Below are 20,085 nucleotides of genomic sequence, written 5' to 3'. Positions count from 1 at the left end.
AACTGTATGGAAATCGAGTGTGTATTTGTATGTATACATGGAACGAACCACACTAATGCACAGAGTGTAGTCAGGTAATCATGAACAAGGGTTGGGTGTGGCAAAGAACAACGAGAAATTGACTCTTTGTGTTATGGCTATTTGTGCTAATCAAAAAGAGAAGCTTTGGTGTCTGTGACAAAAAGTAAAATAACTTTTCCTTTCCATGTGTTGAAAAAGAATATCTGGCTCAGTTCAGAGGAGAAACGCCTTTTTCCTTCTCTCCTACTTGCAGATTGTAGTTTGCAATTTAGTGCTAATCATAGTTTGCTATGACATACAAATCGGCAAATCACGTTTAGTGCTTCAACTTCAAAATGGTTTCGGAAAACATGGTTTGAAGTGGATTTATTTTCTTCTGGCTTCTGAGATTGTGAGAGGGCACAAGGTTGTGACTCATGTCTTATTTGAACCATATTTTGGAGCTATGCATGTGTGTTGTATAGTATGACTAGGGATGTAGATGTGGGCAAGATTGTAGGGGCCTGTTCCCTTCCTTGAATTTTTAACTTTCCATTAAAAAGTAAATCATGAACCCTCTTGGTTGTGAAGCTATAAGGAAGAAAAAGTGCAGGTTCAATTTCTCAGGAAGAGGTAAACCTGCTTCTGCTTTTTAGCATGGAAAAGGCACTTATTTTTCAATATTATTTTTTCAATATTATCAATTAAAATTTTAAGTATTTATCTACCGTAGGTTCTTAATGCAGAACATCCGCTGGTAATTCCCCAACAATGTTTTTTGCTATAGACTTTAGTGTTTAGAATACTATGAGGGGCAGGAATCAGGAAGGGTATTGGGAGAAGGAGTCTGTTTGATGGTACATTTCTGGTGCTTTATAACAAGTTTGATATCATATCATCCACTGTGTTGGGCAGAGTCCCATGTTCACATTCCTATGGAATCATGGACTTGGGAAATATCTCTACCTCACGACAGTGGGAAAGATAGTGCTCTTCTGCATCTAGATAAGTGATAAATCACTTTGTAGACTTGGAATTATTAAAATATATTATTTTTTAACTTCCTACACCTTTGCTGCTGGTTAGTTGCATTGTTGGGAAACCGGCATAAAGCTTCTTTCTTTTAATTTATGTGGAGTTGGATTATCTGAATTCCTCTCTCTTTAATTTGTATAGCACATTGTGAAAAAGGGGATCATGTTCGAGAGCTCATGTGGCACGTGAATTTGTTCCTTGCTCTTCAGCAAAAAAAGAAAAGAAAAGAACTGCTAGCACGACATAAGAATTGCAGATTTACAGCCTGAAATAACTGACACAAAAGGAAAAGGGATTGGGAACGAAGGAGGAAAAAAAGTAAAGCTAGGCATTATTTCTTTGTTACCTTATCATTGTTGAATGGCTTATCTTGTGAGTTGACAATTGAGATCCTTCCCATCTAGTCTTCAGAGTTAACTCTGCCAGAATTCATTATCTACCATTATTCATTTTGACTTGTTATTAGATCTTTTCTGCTTGCACCTAGGGCCTTTGGGCCCCTTGTTTTGCCCTTGTTTAGTCTGACCCTGGTGACTGTGGAAGACAAGAATGTGTTTTAACACTGCTGCTTTTCTGTTGCCATAGAAATGGGCAGCTGTGATAGAAAAGAGGTGCTGTACAGCCTCTTGGCTATTGGAAAGGGAAAGCTGCCATGGTAGATTCAAGAGACCAGAGCAAAGTAGAGAACGATCTAAATCTTCTTCCCCACCAGCAAATTGCTCTGAATTGTGGAGACAAGAGAGAGGTTCTAAGCCAGGAGTTTCAGCAGCTGGGAATGGGGGGAAATCAAGTGCAACATGATTATTGGTGGGATATTTTCTGTATGGAATGAATTTTCTGTATAGCCAAAGGCTGTTGTAATGAAATGGCTAGATGCAGAGCAGCAACTACAGTAGTTTATAAATGTAGATGCCAAATTCTGGGTTGCAAATTGGATATTTTTATAGTTTGCCTTGAAACAGATTCTGTCTACTGAACAAGTGCACATGAAAATTCCATGACTTTTTGTCTATGCCCAAATGGCAACTTGTGATACAGCATAGTTACAGTTTGATTGCTAAACCAGAAGAAGAGTCGAAAAATTTAGTTCAAGAAAGTGGTTTCCGTTCTGGTGATTTCAATTGTGTGCATGTTATTTGCCCTGACAATGTCATGCCAAACCACGGTTTAGTGCAGCGTGCCCAAGGGGAAATGAGCCACAGAAAACTACAAGCTTGCATGCTCCCCACCTCTCTTTCTCTTCTTGTGCATTGGGAGAAGTTCCGAAGATTTCACTTGTGTGTTTGATTACTCATGGCTTGTCATGTTGCCTGGCAGTACAAACTCTGGTTAGTGTTAACTATGCTTAGTTTAAAACAAGCTAGCTTCAAATCATGGTTTCTGAAGCTGGCTTGTTTAAGCTAAGTATTGTTAACCCTGGTTCTGGGTGTGGCCAACATGGCAAGCTGCACTTAACCAGGCACTTGAGAAGTGGAGGTGGGGAGTCTTCAAGGCCAAGGCTCGCTATGGCTTGTTCCTGCTAGTGCATGTCATGTTAAAGCATGTGTGAACTACATGTGTGTGTCTCCAGCAGCACAATCACTGGTTAATATCAGGGTCCCAGGCTCACTGAATCAGCATATCTTATTCTGCAGAAATTTTCTTGGGATATATTCTAGTTTTCAGTGATCTTAAGATTTATTTAAAGCTTGGCAGTGATATCTTCAACTATACTCTTGTGAGAGAAAGTGTTAGGATACAAATTTGAGAAATTCCAGCCCTCTTACCCTTCTAAAATTGGCACTTTGTTGGAGTCTATAGCAGCAACATAACTACTGATCCATATGCCTTAACTGTAGGACCAGACTTTGGTGCCTCTCACTACTTTGGAAGGCAGCAATTCTTCTTCAAATGCTACTAATGCTTTAATTTATATCATGCCAAAGAAATGCAATTTGTAGTGGGGAAAGCAAGGAACAGGGTGGAAAATTTGCCTTGTGTGGGGGCTTTGGCTGGAGATGGACAATCAGAGTTTGAAAAGAGGCTTACCTGGGCCAGGTATGCCATTTTTGTCTCTCACTTGACACTTACAGTACAGCTTTTTTATAATATAGGTGTACTTTGTTGCTTTTGGAGTCAAAGTAGGCATTCGAAATGTTAGAGATGTGTACTCTGTTTCCTTTAAAAAAACAACAACCCTCATTCATGTATTACTTGTGTGTAGTGTAGAACATAATAAGACCAGGAATTGCGTATCTGCAGTGCTTCAGATGTTGTTGGACTCTCAACTTCCATCAGCCTCCATCAACATGACAAGTAGTCATGGATGATGGGAGTTGTAGTGTAGTCAAGAAGATATAGACTTGCTAAATAAAGAAGGCATGGGAGACTAGGACTTCTGAAAATGAGAAATTTAAAAAAAACTGCAAATGCCAGTGGCAGGTAAAGTGCAATAAAGCATTCCAAAGTAAATAGCCCCCTAAAAAGGTGTTTGCTTTCATCTGCCATCAGGCTACTTTAGTGTACCAGTATAAGGAGCAGGATGCGCACATATGGCTATGGCTTTAAATTGATATTCAGCACGGCTCTTAGCCAGGATAGGCAATTCTTGGCACAGTTAGGGTAATTTGATGAAAATGTCAACCTACAGACTCATTTTTCACTTTCATATACAGTTAACATGTTCTGTATAATTTTTTTGGCTGCAGTGGGAGAGTAGGAAATTGCCAAACGTGAACCATTCCTTTCCATTAGCAGACATTTCTACAGGGTTAAAAGCACTCCCACAAAGACACAAGTTTGATACACTCTCTTCTTTGCGGGCAAACTAGGTTTGGGGCAGTTTGGGCAAAATGGCTAATTTTGGATTGCAGAAATGGCATCCTAGAAAGGGAAACAGGGAGCATGGGAAATCAAAATTCCAGTATTTTCTTGCTTGTAATACCACATCTTGATTTACTGTTAAATCTGAGCTGTCACTAGGGTTTTATATATAAAAAGGGTATGCTTCTTGAGATTACTCATGTTCTGATGCTTGAGGTCAAATTGTTAATTTATTTCAGCGTGGTATGTGTGAAGAATCAATGTGTATATAATTCACGTATTTTCCCTTCAAAATATGAAGAAGCAGGAACCTTATCCTTAACTAGTTTCCTCTTGTAATTCTTCAGAAGAAAAATAATCTACAAACATGCACCTACTCAGAATTGACATACGGTATGTGCTCTATACTCTGATTTGACAACAGAAAAAGCATTGTGTTTTTGAGTAAGAAATACGGTATGTATTATGAGAAGAAATTCTGTAAAGGTTGAAGAATAGATCAAACCAAGGGATGCAGAGACAAATAACCACACTTCAGTGTTACGCTTGTGAAAGGCAGAAAAAAATGTGGATTAATGTACTGGTTGTCTGTTAACAAGCAATTCCAGCATCTGGTTTCTAAATGCAGTGCCTGAGCCAAATGATACAAATGCTGTCTATTAACAAATCTGAGAAGTGATGATCAATTTAAAGGGCCATATATTTGTTGCCTAATACTCTACATTACTTTTTAACAAATGCAGTTATGTAAACATGTGGATAGCCCCTCTGAGATCATCATCGTTTATTTCATAGAGTTGTAGAGTTGGAAGGAACCCTGAGGACCATTGAACTTGCAACCTTGGTGTTATCACCACTGTGGTATAACCAATTGAGCTACCCAGGATACTTAAAGTGGGCACATTTTATTAGGGTGCTGAAATGAGATGTTCTCCCACGCGCCAGCTTTTTGCTCATGTTTCTGGGCTTGGGGAAAAAAAAATGAACCTAGTTATTGGGGTGATTAAAAAAAACCCCTTCCGTTTATGAATTAAGATTCCCTCCCCCTCCTGCTTACCTCTGCAGGTGTATTCCTATTTAAAATGGAATGTATTGGTGCATACCGGTAGTATGTGACAAAGTAAATAATGAATTTTGAACTTGCAACAGATTTTGAAATATAGGGAAAAACATGGGTGTTTTTTTTAAAAAATGTTGGAGAATGGAATATCAAAAACGGCTTCCTATGTTGATGAATATGTTGGTTTTCAATCCGGCATTGACTAGGCATTCAGGAAATGAACATTTAACCTAGAAAGGGGCATAAAGCACGTTCACTCTCTAGGATTGTGTGAAGCTCTGCTGGCTTGTAACAAATATCGCCCGAGCAATTTTACACGTCCCATAAACTGGGGCAATTTCGCTAGACATGGCTGTCGCACTCCATCTCATTTGCTTGTTGACTTTGCAAGAAGGGACTTACACTTGGACATGTAGTAAAAGCTCCAGAGTTGCGTTACGCAAGAATTGCATTTCAGTTTGAGGATCTTAGCGTTTGCAGGGTTGCGGTTGGAACCCAGCATATTCCAAAGATTGAGCCTGTCTCCACCACAGCCCTGTTTTCTCCCACCATTTTAATGTTTTGCAAGGATGGTTGTAGAGGAAGTGAAAAGGGGGGCAGTGGTTTGGTGGGGTGGAACAGCATAATCTAGACAGAGGGGGCGTCTGGAAAATGATGGGGGCCAGACTGAGAGACCTGGTGGACTGTATTTGGCTTGTGGACTGGAAAGTTCCCAATCCCTGGTAAATGTACCCCATTGCCCCACAAACAGTTAAACTGGACAGAGATACAACATCAAAATCTGGAGGTTCAGTAATGGAACCTGGTATTACCAGTGGTCCATTCCTGCACTAGATATACTAGGAAATAAACCCTTTCTCACTAAGTGTTGGCTCAATTTGTGCTCTTTGTACAGCACAAAGCATTTATCCACCTAGGTAGGGCAGTAACAGAATTGGGTCAAGTTCTGAATTAATATGTCCTCCTTTGCTGCAGTTTGGCATATGGTAGGGAAAGCACTTGGTGTGTGCATTGGACGAGATCTGAAGTGTGTTTTTGCTTTTCTTCTAAGGAAGTCATAGAAGCAAGCCAAAATAGTATCCCTACTATGTATAGATGAAAGCCTTAAAAACAACGGGCTTTGGAATCTTTTTTATACAAGTGGATTAACATTCTCCATTGAAACAGCTTTCCCACCTTTATTTGGTCAGGATTTCTTTTGTATGTAATATGCAAAACTCTGTAGAGCTACATCTTTACTTGTGAAGTGTCTATATAAATTTTAAATAAAATTTTCTGTTTTACAATTTAGAATATTCATTTAAACAGCCTTAAAATATCAGTGACTTCCCTTCTCTTTCCATGGTTCTTTTTGCATAACATAAATCCCTGCATATTTCATATAAACTAAATCATTCAGTATTCCATGATTACTTCCATCAAAACTTAATTACACTGTTGAATTTATCTTAATGCTGCCAGTGTTTTCAAGTGACACAATTTCCCCCTATTTTTCAATAAACATTTCCCAATCTTCTTTAAACAGATGTTCTGTTTGTTCTCTTATTCTATAAGTTAGATCTGCAAGCTGTGCATATTCCATCAGTTTAAGCTGCCATTCTTCTTTAGTTGGGACCTCACCCGTTTTCCATTTCTGGGCTAACGAAACATGGGCCACAGTAGTGGCATACATAAATAAGGTTACATTTTATATTCTTTATTGAAAGATAAAAAGTACGAAGATACAAGTGCACAGAGTAAGACCAGACACAAAAAGTAGAAGAGAAGAAAAGAAATGGTGCCCATGTACAAAACAAAACACAACAGCAAGAAAAGGTATACATTACCAAAAATAAATATAAAAATGTTATTTTAAAAGGTTTCAAATGTTAACCAGACCTCAACCTAATATGGTACTGTATTTATAAAAAATGAATTCCAAATATTGTTGAATTGGTCTATGGCATGTCTACATTTGTATGCAACTTGTACATGTGTAGCAAGTTTGTACACATTGAAGTTGAAGGGGTAATTCCTTGCCTGCTTTTCCAGTCTGCTCTTTCGTGTTGATAGGTCTAGGAAGTGGAGAATTCCTACGCCACTGTGTAATAGTAGTTGATGGTACTGAGGCCACTATGACCCTCCCCATCTTCTTTCACTGGCATTTTGTCAGTGGGAGCCAGCGTCATCATGTAGTGTTTATATGAGTGTCTCAACAGGATCAAGTGGTTCCAAGTTCAAATCCCCACTCAGCCATGAAGCCCTACTGGGTTACTGTGTCAGCTGCTGTCTCTCGATCTAACCTGCTTCACAAGGTCCTTGTGAAAATGAAATAAAGCAAAGTATAATGAAATAAAGCAAAATGTTAGTAAAACCTTAAAGCATCAGTTAGCAGCTAGGTGGGCTTCTGGCCCTGGGCAAAGATATGGTGCAAGGAACCAAGTTGTTTACCTTTTTCATGTGTAGACTTTCCTGGGTGGGCTGCAAAAATTACAGGAAGCACGGGGGGCAGCCTAGCCTGTGTGTCCCTGGCAGTTTCTCTTCTGAAACCTTAAACTGAGCCTTCATGGGCGTATTGGTGAGCAGTGAGTCAAGAGGCAGAATAGGTTTTGCCCATATAGCACAAGTTAATGCCTATGCTTTAAAACAAAGTTGGAAAACCTTTCATCAGCCCATGCGTAGATGGACAGGTCTCTGCTTTTTCTTTAAACTCCCTCCACCTTAACTCAGAGTTTTGCTAGGACAAAGTTTGTGAAATTATGGTCTGACTAACCCTCCTTCTTGTCAAACCAGTTACTGTCCTATCTTGTTACCCATACATTTTAAAGGGAAGTGAAACTCCACAGAAACTGAAAGTCTCTAGTAATAAATCCAGGTACAAACGGTTACCTCTGTCCAAATATATTTATGTCCTGTTGATTTCAATGAAGGAATGCGGTTAACTTTGCCCTGCTGAAACAGTACTTACCTTTTGCCTGGATTGCATCCGTTGGGTGTGTAGTGTAAACAGTTTTGAGACTTGGGTACCTGAATGGCCATCTCATCTCGTGATGAACCTGTCCCCCCTGACACCATTTTCCAGGCCTCCCTGCCGTAAAAGGTGAGGCATCTGATGGCTGGGATTAGGGTATTTTCCATGTCTGGTGCCCCAGTTATTGAATGTTCTTCCCAGGGAAGTTTGCTTGGTGCCCAGACCAAGTTCTTACTGTGATATTATTTTGTTGCATGCAGCCTTTAATAATTTTGTTAGACTTTAGTATTATCTCTGGTTTCACATTGTTTTGAGATGCTCTGAGTCTTTTGGCTGAATAACGTGGTAACAAGAAACAGAGATACTGGATTTGTAATAACCAGATTTTCTTTTTTAAGGTGGTGTAGTTGTTGAGAATATGGCATCCTCTAAGAGCGTCTTTCACCTGGACCATATCATTAATAGCTGACTAGCAACATTCACACATGGTTACTGGCTTAGCTTGGATGTTAATATTGTTCCCGCTTTGCTCCTCCGTACTAGTGAGTCAGAGCAACAAACCATGATCCTTGGCTTAGCATCACATCCAAACTGGGAATATTTTCACTCAAATACTGTATATGATCATTGATAAGCCAATAATGAATCGTGGCTTCAGATCATAGTTTGGAGCAGTGCTTCCTACCCCACCCCCCACCCCCCGAGAAAAATAGGTGCAAGTACTCACAATGAAGTTGTTGCAGTAAGTGCCACACTTTTTAACAACAAAAAGATGTGCTGGTACTGCATACCCTTGAGTACCCCCTAGGGAGGATATAATGCTAAGTTACAAATCATGGTTTGCTGTCCTGTTAGCTAGCAGTGAATCGAGACCTTTGTGTATACAGTGAGTCATTATCAGGGCCGTCTTAAGCTCATCGGGCGCCCTGGTGCAGGGATCCCTCGGGTGTCCCCCCACCCCAGCCCACCCCTCTTAAAAAAAAGGAAAAAGGAAAGCTCTTACCTTCCCTGGATGCGCTTGTGCCGGAAGGCCTCGGGGCTTCCCGGAGCCCTCCCGCTGACAGTGGAGGCCAGATGGGCGTGCCATGGAGCCAGCGGGGAGAGCCTCCCTGGCACAGCGATAGGGCCTGGCGTGCCAGGCGATGGGGGGAGCCTCATGGCGGCCCCCGCACCTCACAGCAGGGCTGCGCTGTGCCGGAGGCCGCCCAGCGGCTTCTCATGGCCCTGTCTGTCTCCCATGGGACTGGAGATGCTGGATTGAATGGGGGAGGGGGCGGCGCTGCTCTGTGCGACCTTCCTCCCTTCTCCCAGCGGGCCGGGGTGCCTGGGCGGGCCCGTGCCATGCCAGGGCCTTCCCGGCTGTCTCCCGCGACTCTGGCGCTTGCTGGGTCCAGGCGGCCTCCCCCCCTTCTGTGGGTGGGCCGCAGGGCCCGGGTGGGTCCGGGCAGTGCCAGGAGGCCTCCCGGCCGTTTCCTCGCGCCAACAGGGTGCTGCGTTTCTTCCCGCCAACAGGGCGCTGCGTTTCATTGGTAGAGCTGCTGCCATGTGGCGTCGCCTCTACCAATGAAACACAGTGCCGGGGTGAGGGATGACCCTGGTGCTGCAGAGCGGAACAAGGTCCTAGTGCCCCTGTTCCCTGCTCTCCCCTGAGCGGCGCGGCTGGCGGGCGTGCAAGACTCAGAGGAGGGAAAAGGGAGGCCGCAGCGCTGCTCCTCCACTTGCTGGGGCGCTCCTCAGCACCCCTGAGCGCCCAGGTGCCCTGGTGCCCCGCACCACTAGAGCCAATGGGCGAGCTGGCCCTGGTCATTATCCATGGTTTACTGTGATGTGTGAATGCACCCACTGTGTAGGTGGGACCATCATGTTATGACTAACCCATCCATGATCCAAATATTCTTTGATGGGGAAATGTATGTCACAGTGGGCTTGATTAACTAGAAGCATGTGTAACTTACAGAGCTGGTGAGAGAGAGGCATTGAGAGTAAGAGAAATGGGAAAAATATAAACCATGTTGCTTCCAGCTGCAATATATCACATTTCTAATGCAGTTGTGCATTTTTGCAGCTCTCCTGATTTCTTTTTTGCTTCTTCCTCTGTCTGATTAATATTAATTCTTCATTGGTGATATGAATTAAGAAAATCTTTTCCCGCCCCACTGTTTTCTGTAAATGTCTAGGGCTCTATAGAATCTCAGGGGTGGGAGGAGGAGACCCATAGTTGTAAAAGAGATTAATAGTTATAGGGCACTTTCAAATGAACTTCAGAGCCTGAGGACAATTGGTCCCTTTCTTTATAGTAATGTGTTGAGAACGAAGAATTCCTTTTGTTTGGCACTGCAATAATTGTTTAAATTTTAAACTGTGAATGCAAGTTTAATATAGTTTTTATGAATAGTAGTTCTTCACATTCCTTTAGAAATTTTTTCAGTGAAATGATAGGTGGGGTGTGTATTGCTAATTGCAGTGTAGTCCAGTACACCACCCAAAGATTAATGAATTTTGCAACATAGGAATTTGGATTGTTAATTTTAATAATGGTGTTTACTTTAAGGATTTGCTAGGCTTGTTGAATAGGAGGTTACTTGGGCTGAAACAGTGCCAGCACCAAACAGCTTTTTAGCCTTTGCCAGTAAGGTTTTAATATGGCTTCCCGGGCTTGAAAAATCAGGAATTTGACTCTCTGCCTCTGATAACTCTGGAGAATAGGCACAATTGTTCCTGCTTTTAAGCAGTTTGGAGTAGCAGAATCCAGAAATACTGTTTGATTGGTAAGCTATTGCACCTGGAGAGGGCTTAGCAAATCCAGCTACCACATCATTATGCCAGAGTAGAACCTTGCATTCAACCTTGACTCTCCTGAGAATTCTAGCCTGGATTGGTCCACTTACACTTTAACCAAGTAGCTAGAAGGAGGAGGAAACTCCAGCTAACTTCGCACACTCTTAAGGGATGAGCTTTTGACTGTCCCGTTCATCAAAGCATGGCATTAATAATGCCACCCTGTGTAGGCTTGAATGATACTGAGTCTTGGCCTATTCATACTAGGGAGTTCTTCTTTCCTCTTACTCTCCCTTTGACCATTATATGTGTTAATGGCAATTGTTGAAATGCTTTGACATCCATGGTGGAATGCTTTCACTTCAGCATGTATTAGCTCCTTCCTTGCTTCCCTCTTTCTGTACTCCTGATGGATTGGTTTCTCCTCTTCCTTTCCTCTAGTATTTGGAACTGAAGTTGGATGCATATAAATTTGCACAGTGTATAAATTCTCTGTTAATTCATGTGTGCGGTAAGGATGCTGGTAGCAGAGAAGTTAGCCCTCCCACCTGCATGCCAATTTCTTCTTGGGTTGTCTTTTCCCTCGGGCTGCTTTTATTCTTGGCCAAACTTCTAGTTTTCGAGAGAAACTTGGTGGGGGAAATTGTTGAACAAGGAGCTGATTACGTACTGTACTCCCTTCATGCCCAGTGAATGCCCTTCCCCTATGTCTGCCCTAGCAGTCTGAGGCGAAGATAAATTTGGGAACATATAGTTTCTGCCCTGAAACATAATTTAATGCCATCGGTTCGCAGGTTTATGAATATGGAGCTCCTCAGTCTCCTACCTGTGGTGGCCTGCCTCGGCACATCCCTGCTGCATCTCCATGCTGTCAAACGCAATTTGTATGTTTGATAACATTTATACTTCAGTTCTTCTGTGAACCATTGGGACTCATGAAAGCTGTAGGTCAAACATGAACACTTGTCTTTGCAGTTTGCTTAAAAAGCCTTCCTTGAATAAAAAATAGGTCTCAAAGAGGTTTGACAAATCACTATCCAGACACAAAATCAATTTTTTTTAAAAAAAACAACCACAATATTAAATGGTGTTAAATTAATTTTGTGGCATATGGCTGCCTCCTCTGAATTCCAAAATAACATTCTACAGAATGGTGAGGTATCTCAAATCTGCAAAAGGACATTTCCAGAGCTCTAAATTGTCCGTTTTAGAGTTTCCAGTGAACAGTGCTTATATCTAACTCAGGATAATGAAGGTCATTGTTAAAAACTACGGTATCTGCCTCTCACGTTTTTTAAGTTATATGCATGCAGGGGTTGACTTGGTGCATTTTAAATTGGGCATGAAATACAAGCCCTGCAGGGACCAACTGCATTTGTCAGTTGAATCACCCGATGGCATGTGATAACAGGTGGGTGGCCCTGTTCACCTGTCAGAAGTGGCCTGCAGAGAGTCTTTGTTCAGTTTTGTCACGAGGTCTAATAACAGGGAGTACGTTTGTCCAATTTGTATGTGCTTTACATTTGATAAAGCAGCTATTTTTGTATGTATATAGATGCATACTTATGTGGCGGAAATAGCTTGAAGAAACTGGCATTGCATATTCAATGGCAACACTTAAAAGGGTTTATTGGAGCATACCTGTGGTTCTGTATACCTGTGACCTAGACAGTGCATCTTACGCATTATCTGGTTATGAAAATAATACATGTACTTTGAGTTTTAAGGGTATCCAATGTCTTACAGTCATCAATTTTTAACTCAATTCATATCTTTCATTCTTTCATATGGTAAGAACTTTGGTTAATATCCTGCCATGTGTTGCCTTTTTAACATTTTTTTTAGGGAAGTAACTGTTTCTGTTCCTACAGATATGTGTTTTTACTTACTAATCCTACGTATGGGGAATGCAACTTTCTTATTAGAATGAATTACATTAAAACAATCTTCCTGTGTTTCCGGCACATGATTTGGACCAATTGTTAATGTCTTTGAAACTGATTTAATTTTATGTGTTGGATCCACATCTGGTAACAGCTGTGGGACGCATCAAAAGGTTTATGATAGACATGATGTTTAGAGATTTGTACCAGCTTCACAAATGATTCATATGATTCTCAAGAAGATTGGCTTTTAAAATGCGAAAGACTTGGTCTTCTTATTGCTTTGCAACAGTGAGTATAAACACTTAACCGCAAAAAAAATGATGAGAGTTTTCTTTTCTCTGCAGGTCAACTTTGTAGTGTGCCAGCTCTTTGCTTTGCTTGCTGCTATCTGGTTTCGAACTTATCTTCATTCAAGCAAAACTAGTCCATTTATAAGGCATGTTGTTGCCACCCTTTTGGGCCTTTATCTTGCACTTTTTTGTTTTGGATGGTAAGTAACTTGATTTTTCTCTTTTGCTGTATCCAGGCTTTGGTTTCTCTAGTCCAGGGTTTCCCAAATTTGGCTCTCCAGCTGTTTTCGGACTACAGTTCCTATCATCCCTGACCACTGGTCCTGCTAGCTGTTGTATCATGCTGCTTGATTTCAAGGCTTGTCTGCTTTTCTGTTTGAAGTTCTACAAACCTTACAAAACAAATATGACCATGGACCATGTCGGGACACCCAGTGAACATAGTTACTATGGGCTGTGATAGTGTCACAGCAATAATAATTTTATTATTTGTACCCTGCCCATCTGGCGGGGTTGACCCAGCCATTCTGGGCAGCTTCCAACAAATATAAATATCAAACATTAATATACAGAGCTGCCTTCAGGTGTCTTCTAAAAAGTTGTATATCTATCTTCTTGACATCTGATGGGAGGGTGTTCTCATCTTTTTAAAGTTATTGCCTGTACACAGCCTTTGTCAAAATTAATGGGTAAATATAACCATTTTGGATGAGTTAATCTGGGCAAAACATATTTTCTTTTCTGGTGCTGCTGTGAATTGAAATTAATATTGACAAAATACACAAACTATTTTGGCTAACCAAGCTTTGTAACCATTTCCCCATTCTTAGGTATGCCTTACATTTTGTTATACAAAGTGGAATTTCCTACTATATCATGATCATTATAGGAGTGGAAAATATGCACAAGTGAGTATTGACACACTTTTATGTTTTCAAAGTGAAAGAGAAAGAACATAATTTGCAGGTGGGTGGAGCTTTAAAGCAGGGGTGGCTACCCCACCCTCCCTGAGCTCTGATATAGCCCTCCAAGCTGATTTTCCTGGGGCTCCATTTAGTACTACACTGAATTTTCTTGTCAAAGTGTAGGCCTTCTCTCTCCCCCCCCCTTTTTAAAGAAGATACAGACCTGGGGGACCTGGCCCAACATGTTGATGGAAAATGCTAATCACTCCCTCTCCACTAATCAGATTGATGAATTAATGAGCAGAGAGGATGTCTGACCCCCACCTTTCATAGCATGGGTTGCAAGCGCCCAGGGCTATGCAGAGTGGGTGGGTTAGAGGGAGGGAAATGGACATAGTACTCATGTGCATTCAACTGCCTAAGGCAGTGGTGGCCAAACTTGGCCCTCCAGCTGTTTTGGGACTACAACTCCCATCATCCCTAGCTAACAAGACCAGTTGTCAGGGATGATGGAGACTGTAGTCCCAAAACAGCTGGAGGGCCAAGTTTGGCCGCCATTGGCCTAAGGCTTGGAAGTCACCCAGTAGATCACAGCCACAGAGATCAGAAACGAAGAGTCATTCAGTTGTCTGGAGAGGCCACTTCCTGGTTCGCCTGGAGAAGCCCTTTTCAATGGAGCCTGGCGACGGAAGCACACAGCCGTATCGAGGCAGCAATGGGTGTTGAAATTTTGCGCTCCTAACTATTTTGCGCATGAGGCAACTGATGCTGTGCGGCTATGCCACTGCCACATTGAGCAAAAAGATGACCGTTGTGGTCCCTTCCAACTCTACAATTCTGTGATAACCGCTCAGCTGGAGTTTTGTTTTTGTGTTTACATACATGCCAAGATTGTGGGGTGGCCTCAAGCACTGCTGGCACGAGGCATTTGGAGGGGTTAGTGAACGTTAAGAGTGGCCTTTCAGCCGAGAAAGGTTAGCCACTCCTGCTTTAAAGGAACAAATTGTCCGTGATATCAGTGCAAGCACTCCTTCCCTGAAACGCTACTGTTTCCAGTGTGTATTTCCCTGAAGAGACCTTGTGTAGCAATGTGTTGCTCTTCTTGTTTGCTATTCAAAGTGCCCAAAGCTTTGTCATACCTACTGTTTACGGAAACAAGCCCTGGGGGGAGGGGGGCGAGTTGGTGTAATTTTAAGTACATAGCAGTTAACACGTTTCCATTGCTGCTTCATAAATTATCTGACTTGCACACTTTAATACATCTGAGCGCAAACTCCCCTGCCAGGTGAGCATGTTACAAAAAAACCCCAAAAAACCCTCAATAGCATTCAATTTCCCCGCCTTGTTTCTGAGGAATAAAAAATACATGGCACAATTTTATCCTTGGATAAGCATAGCTTGGTTTTTTTTTTTTTTGAGCTTGGTTCATTTTATTCAGGCTTATGGGCCTGATGTGGTAGAACTGTTTCATATGGAGGGTTGTGTTTACTCACTGCAAGAGGATGCTCTTACTTATCTGTAGCAGCATTGATCCAAAGCCTCACTCCTCACTCCTGCTATGGCAAGGAATCTGGTATGGTTTTTTTCATACTTTACATTTTTTAGGTATATACCTAAAAATGTAAAGTGAGACTGTGGCAGATTTAACTGTGGCTTTCATATTGGAAATGGGCTGTGGAATTGTGGGCACCCTCCCTTCTGTGCAGTTTTGCTTCTACCTGGTTTGGCATTGAATGTGAATCTTGACAGCTTGTGTTAAAATGAGCCCAAGTATACTTTGCGAGCTCCCAAAGTGAGTTATATACTGAAATATATAGCCTATACTTAAATGTCGTTGTTGTATATTATCATGGCCAGGAATCCACATTCGGAACAAATAAATGCCTTATTCATCCATTTCAGGAAGCAGAGTTACGATAGATACTGTATATTCCGGCGTATTAGACGACTGGGCGTATAAGACGATCCCCAACTTTTCCTGTTAAAATATAGAATTTGTGATATACTCGCCGTTTAGGACTACCCCAATCATCCGTGGGCCGGACACCCGCTAAACCGGTGTGGGGACTTGCCGAGTGGCGCCAGAAATCATGTCTGCGCAGCTGAAGAAGCTATTTCTGGCGCTGCGGACATTTTGGAAATGGGCAGCATGGCGTCAGAAATCGCTTCTGTGCATGTCCAGACGCAATTTTTTGCTTCCGGACATGTGCAGAAGTGATTTCTGGCGCCGTGCTGCCCATTTCCAAAATGTCCGCAGCGCCAGAAATAGCTTCTTCATTTGCATTCAACCATTTGCATGGTTGTTGCTGGTTTACTTGCAGAAAGAAAATTGCATTGCATTTCAGAAGCGATGATATATGAAATGTGTGTTTCATGCTGAGCAGGATACTTGCACTTTCCAACTTGGACCTGCCAGATGGTTTAGGATACGGGTAGTCTTTCTAGAACTGCTAAGATAGACAAACAGCATATTCCTTTTTCAACAGAAACTTGCCTTACACAAGTTATGGAACTTGTGTAAGTGTAAGCCCCATTGATATTAACAGGGTTTTCTTCTGAATAGGCATGTCTGGGATTGCATGAATGGAGAATAGTTTTCGTTGTTATGGTAGATCGGCTACTGAATGCAAAATGGTTTTTTCTTAGGTGGAAGTCTTCCATTCTGCAGACAACAGTATTTTAGATTTGAGAATGATTACCAGTACTTGGAAGCTGACTTGCAAGCCCCAGATTTGACACTTAGAACAGTGTATTCTTCTTCTTTTGTAAAGATACTTGCCTTTGTTTTCTGACAATTTTACATATTTTAAGCACTCAAGAGGGAAAAATAGCTTTTGGTTGCAAAAGTAAATATGTTGTGGTTGGATTAGGCATGGCAAAGCCTTCTGTAGCACATATGCCAAGAAATGACCTCGAAGTAACAGCCCTTTAAAAGCTCATTATTGTATTGTGCCAAAAAGCTCAAAGCAGGATGTGAATTTTCTGTGCCTCCAAGTGAAGCTGACAGTACTTCGGGGCCCTCTCCCTGCAATATGTTTAGAAAACAAAAAAACCCAGAACCAGTAATAACCAAAGAAACTAAAAAAATAAGGTGGTTGGATTTCCTTATACTTTCCACAGCTAGCACCAGAAGTGCAACAATGCCCACACCTATCCATGAAGAGACAATGTCAGTGAAGGGGGTTCAGTGATGCTTGGGGTTGCCAGTGGGGTTCTTTTGGAATGGGAGATTTATGTTTCAGCACTGGAAAGCAGAAGTGCATATCTTTGAAGAATTTTGAAAGCAAGAAAATCAGACAAAAGGATGGGAGCATGTTGCTTGTGTCCACTTCCAAGAATCATAATTTAAGTTACAGACATTTCTACATGTAGTTCACAAATATTTCTTAGAATAAGTGCATTTGGTAATAATAAAAAACCTTAATATACAGGAGATTAATTTTATATAAACAATTAGTAAGGACATGCATGCATTCCCACCTAATTTATCATTCCGAAAGTTTGTAAAATAGCATCTGGAAGTTTGTGTTGTATTGCTAATAATCTCGCAGGCAATATCTAATAAATGCACAGGACACATTTCTGCAGCCATGTTTTACGTAACACTTGTATCACAATTGATTGCACTGGATTAGGTGAGAAATGATTACAGGACATAATTCTATGCAACAAAAGCAATGTTTTGATGGTAAAATGTTTGCATTCCCAGTAATAAATGAGTGAGAATTGCGTATTGTGCCATAAACATGTGTAATGGCTTTTATTTACATTCAGTTAATTAACAAGTATTACCTGGCTCAGCAAGAGCTCAGTTGGGAAAAATGAACAGATTCAACTGTGACGGATCTTATTTCCTCCTGGGAAGACAAATAAACAATAACAAGGAGTTGTTTCTGAGAGGGAAGGCTTGAACTAATGGGTAATTACTGTGGTTTTCTCAAAAGAGCATTGAGGAGGAATGCCTTCTATTACATGAGACCAAGACAGGTTATGTATTGTACAGAGTTTGCTAAAGACTTGTCTTAAAAACATAGGTGATCTGTTTAAGAACTAATTATAAATATACGTTGCTGCTTTATCCATTAATATCTTCTGTGTGTCACTTTTCTATTTTTTAATACTTGTTTGTTATGCAGAAGATATGAACTATGTGGAAAATGTGACTCTGAACCTAGAAATACAAAATTCATATTTATAACATACACAATTTGCTAGAGCAGACTGTTTGAAATGTCTGGTTTGCAAGATTTTTGTTTCTATTCCTTTGTTAAGCATCCCTGACTTGGTAATTTATAACTTACCCTCTCACATTCTTTTCCTGTACAGTAGTTGCCTTCTCTTCAGCTGTCTTGTCACTCTGGCTGCAGATTAAAAAAAAATATTTGACGAGGCTGAGCAGGTTCTCAATCTCTATATTAAACTATTGTTCTTGCTGACCTTCACTTAGCAGCAGTCTAATTTAAGGATAAACATCAATCTAAGATAGAAGTTACTTCTTCTTTTTTAAAGTAATAATGACATTTGCAAGAATGACATGACAGTTTCTGTGCGTGTGTTTTTTCTGTCTTTTTCTTTCCTTTAAAAAAGAGCTGTTACCTTTTGAGTGACACAACGGTCCTTAGACAGCAAATAGAGTTTCTGGTGGCAATAAACGAATGTGAGAATGCTGTATGAGCAGGGAGAGTCAGGTGGAGTCAGAACCAGAAATACAGCTAATGAGGGAATACAAATGAATGGTAAGAGGGAATCCTGGGAGTGTCCAAACCTGGATTTCTCTCAACATTAATTTGGAGGCTGAAGGGTACACACAGGGAAGAAATCGAATGGACGGAAGTGTGTAATCTTTCCCAGCCCACTTATTATTATTATTATTCCTGCAAATATCCTATATTGTTACTAAATTAGACAAAATTAGATTCTGGAACTAGGTGATGCTCTGTGAGAGTGTGGGTTGCCTTTTAAGGACTGGCTGCAGCTTAAAAAAAAACAAAGCCATTTATGCACCAGTCCTCCCTAGTGTTGGTCCCTGCACTCTCTGTTACCTCTGGAAAGGTAGGCTAGCCCTAGGGGTTTGCTGAGAGCATCTAGATCAGGCATCCCCAAACTTCGGCCCTGCAGATGTTTTGGGCTACAATTCCCATCTTCCCTGACCACTGGTCCTGTTAGCTAGGGATCATGGGAGTTGTAGGCCAAAACATCTGGAGGGCCGCAGTTTGGGGATGCCTGATCTAGAGAGACCAAGGGGAACTATGGGAGAGTTGTTTGTGAAGTTGGGAGCAATAATGGTGGCACTTCAGCTGATGACATAGACAATAGAGTTCCAGAGTTGGCATCCATCTGTTTCGGGAGACAATGGAGGAGTGTGCCTTTGGGGGTAAGGTCAAGCTGCTGGAAGGTTGCAGCACCTGCTGTGGCAGTGGAGACTGATGCGGGAGAGACTAAGGTTTGTTACAACTGGGGCAGATGAAGGCGTCCATCCGGTTGTGCTGCTGCAGATGCAGCATGGATTTTCTTCTTCTCTCTGTGCTTTCCTCCTCTGGCCACTGCTATGGATGCATGACTTGATTGGCTGTCTCTATGCACTGCGGTGAAACTAATCCATATATGGAATAGCAAAATTTATGATACAAATGCATAATTACATGCAACACAGTAGAGAGAGAGAGCTCTTTGCAAGAGCTGTGGTATGCAGAGGAGATCTCAGAATGAAGATTAGTCTTGATCACACCTTAAATGGGGGGCAGCTCATGGATGGTTTTGTGTGGGGAACCCCTTTCTCATGTGGGAGCTTTGTGTGCACATCTGAGCTCCTGCTTTGTGCAAGGAACTGCCAACCAGACAAACACACCTGGGCTTCAACTCTGAAACCTGCTTAGTTTAGGTATGTTCTTGTTAACAGTTCCTGCCATATAATGTGGAACCATGGTGATGCTATTGCATATTTGAAGAGGGGAGCCGCATTCCCTTAAAAACATGTAGCACAGTAAAACCTCCAGGTTTTGTAGTTGTAAAAGGGCAGAAATAATGATGATAACAGTCCAGTATGCTAAGGATGAACTGCACTTCCTAGCAAAGATTTTAATTTGGATTGCTGCTTAGGTGCACACCGTTGAACACTGCATTTCATGGCATCTGTGCCATATGGCTAACTGCTTTTGAAATGTCCCCCCTCTCCCTGTTTCATGAACAGTTTGAGGAGACGCATTAGGGGTTGGGTTTTTTTTCCTGAGGAAAGAAAGTTTAGAGCCCTTATGGGGTTCCATTGCTCTTTCAAAAAGAAAAGAAAGCTTGATGAGGATCGAATTACCACTCAGTCAGGTTTTTGTAGAAGTTTTATCTTCTAAGCACAGTGATATCTGCTGATGAACGTCGACAGGTT

General features: G+C 41.5%; 1 protein-coding gene across 3 annotated transcripts in view; it reads left to right on the top strand.

The window, feature by feature from the left end:
• The window catches only part of MBOAT2 (membrane bound glycerophospholipid O-acyltransferase 2), a 61,893-nt gene that overhangs the window by 5,469 nt on the left and 36,339 nt on the right, over window positions 1–20,085 (top strand). The window contains exons 1-3 of one of the 3 annotated variants that reach the window (XM_088665710.1): window positions 6,602–6,712; window positions 12,856–13,001; window positions 13,632–13,709. The exons of 1 other annotated variant lie outside the window; for it this stretch is intronic. In XM_088665710.1, the coding sequence (XP_088521836.1) occupies window positions 13,678–13,709 (32 nt within the window). In that variant the 5' untranslated portion in view covers window positions 6,602–6,712; window positions 12,856–13,001; window positions 13,632–13,677. Of the gene's footprint in view, window positions 1–6,601; window positions 6,713–12,855; window positions 13,002–13,631; window positions 13,710–20,085 lie in introns of those variants that run through there. One more of the 3 variants, XM_035109881.3, reaches the window with a different exon arrangement.

The sequence above is a fragment of the Zootoca vivipara genome, chromosome 3 (genome assembly GCF_965207765.1).
Source record: "Zootoca vivipara chromosome 3, rZooViv2.hap1.1, whole genome shotgun sequence".
Lineage (NCBI taxonomy): Eukaryota > Metazoa > Chordata > Lepidosauria > Squamata > Lacertidae > Zootoca > Zootoca vivipara.
The sequence above is the reverse complement of the archived record's forward strand: the minus strand, read 5'-3'. Positions and strand labels throughout refer to the sequence as shown.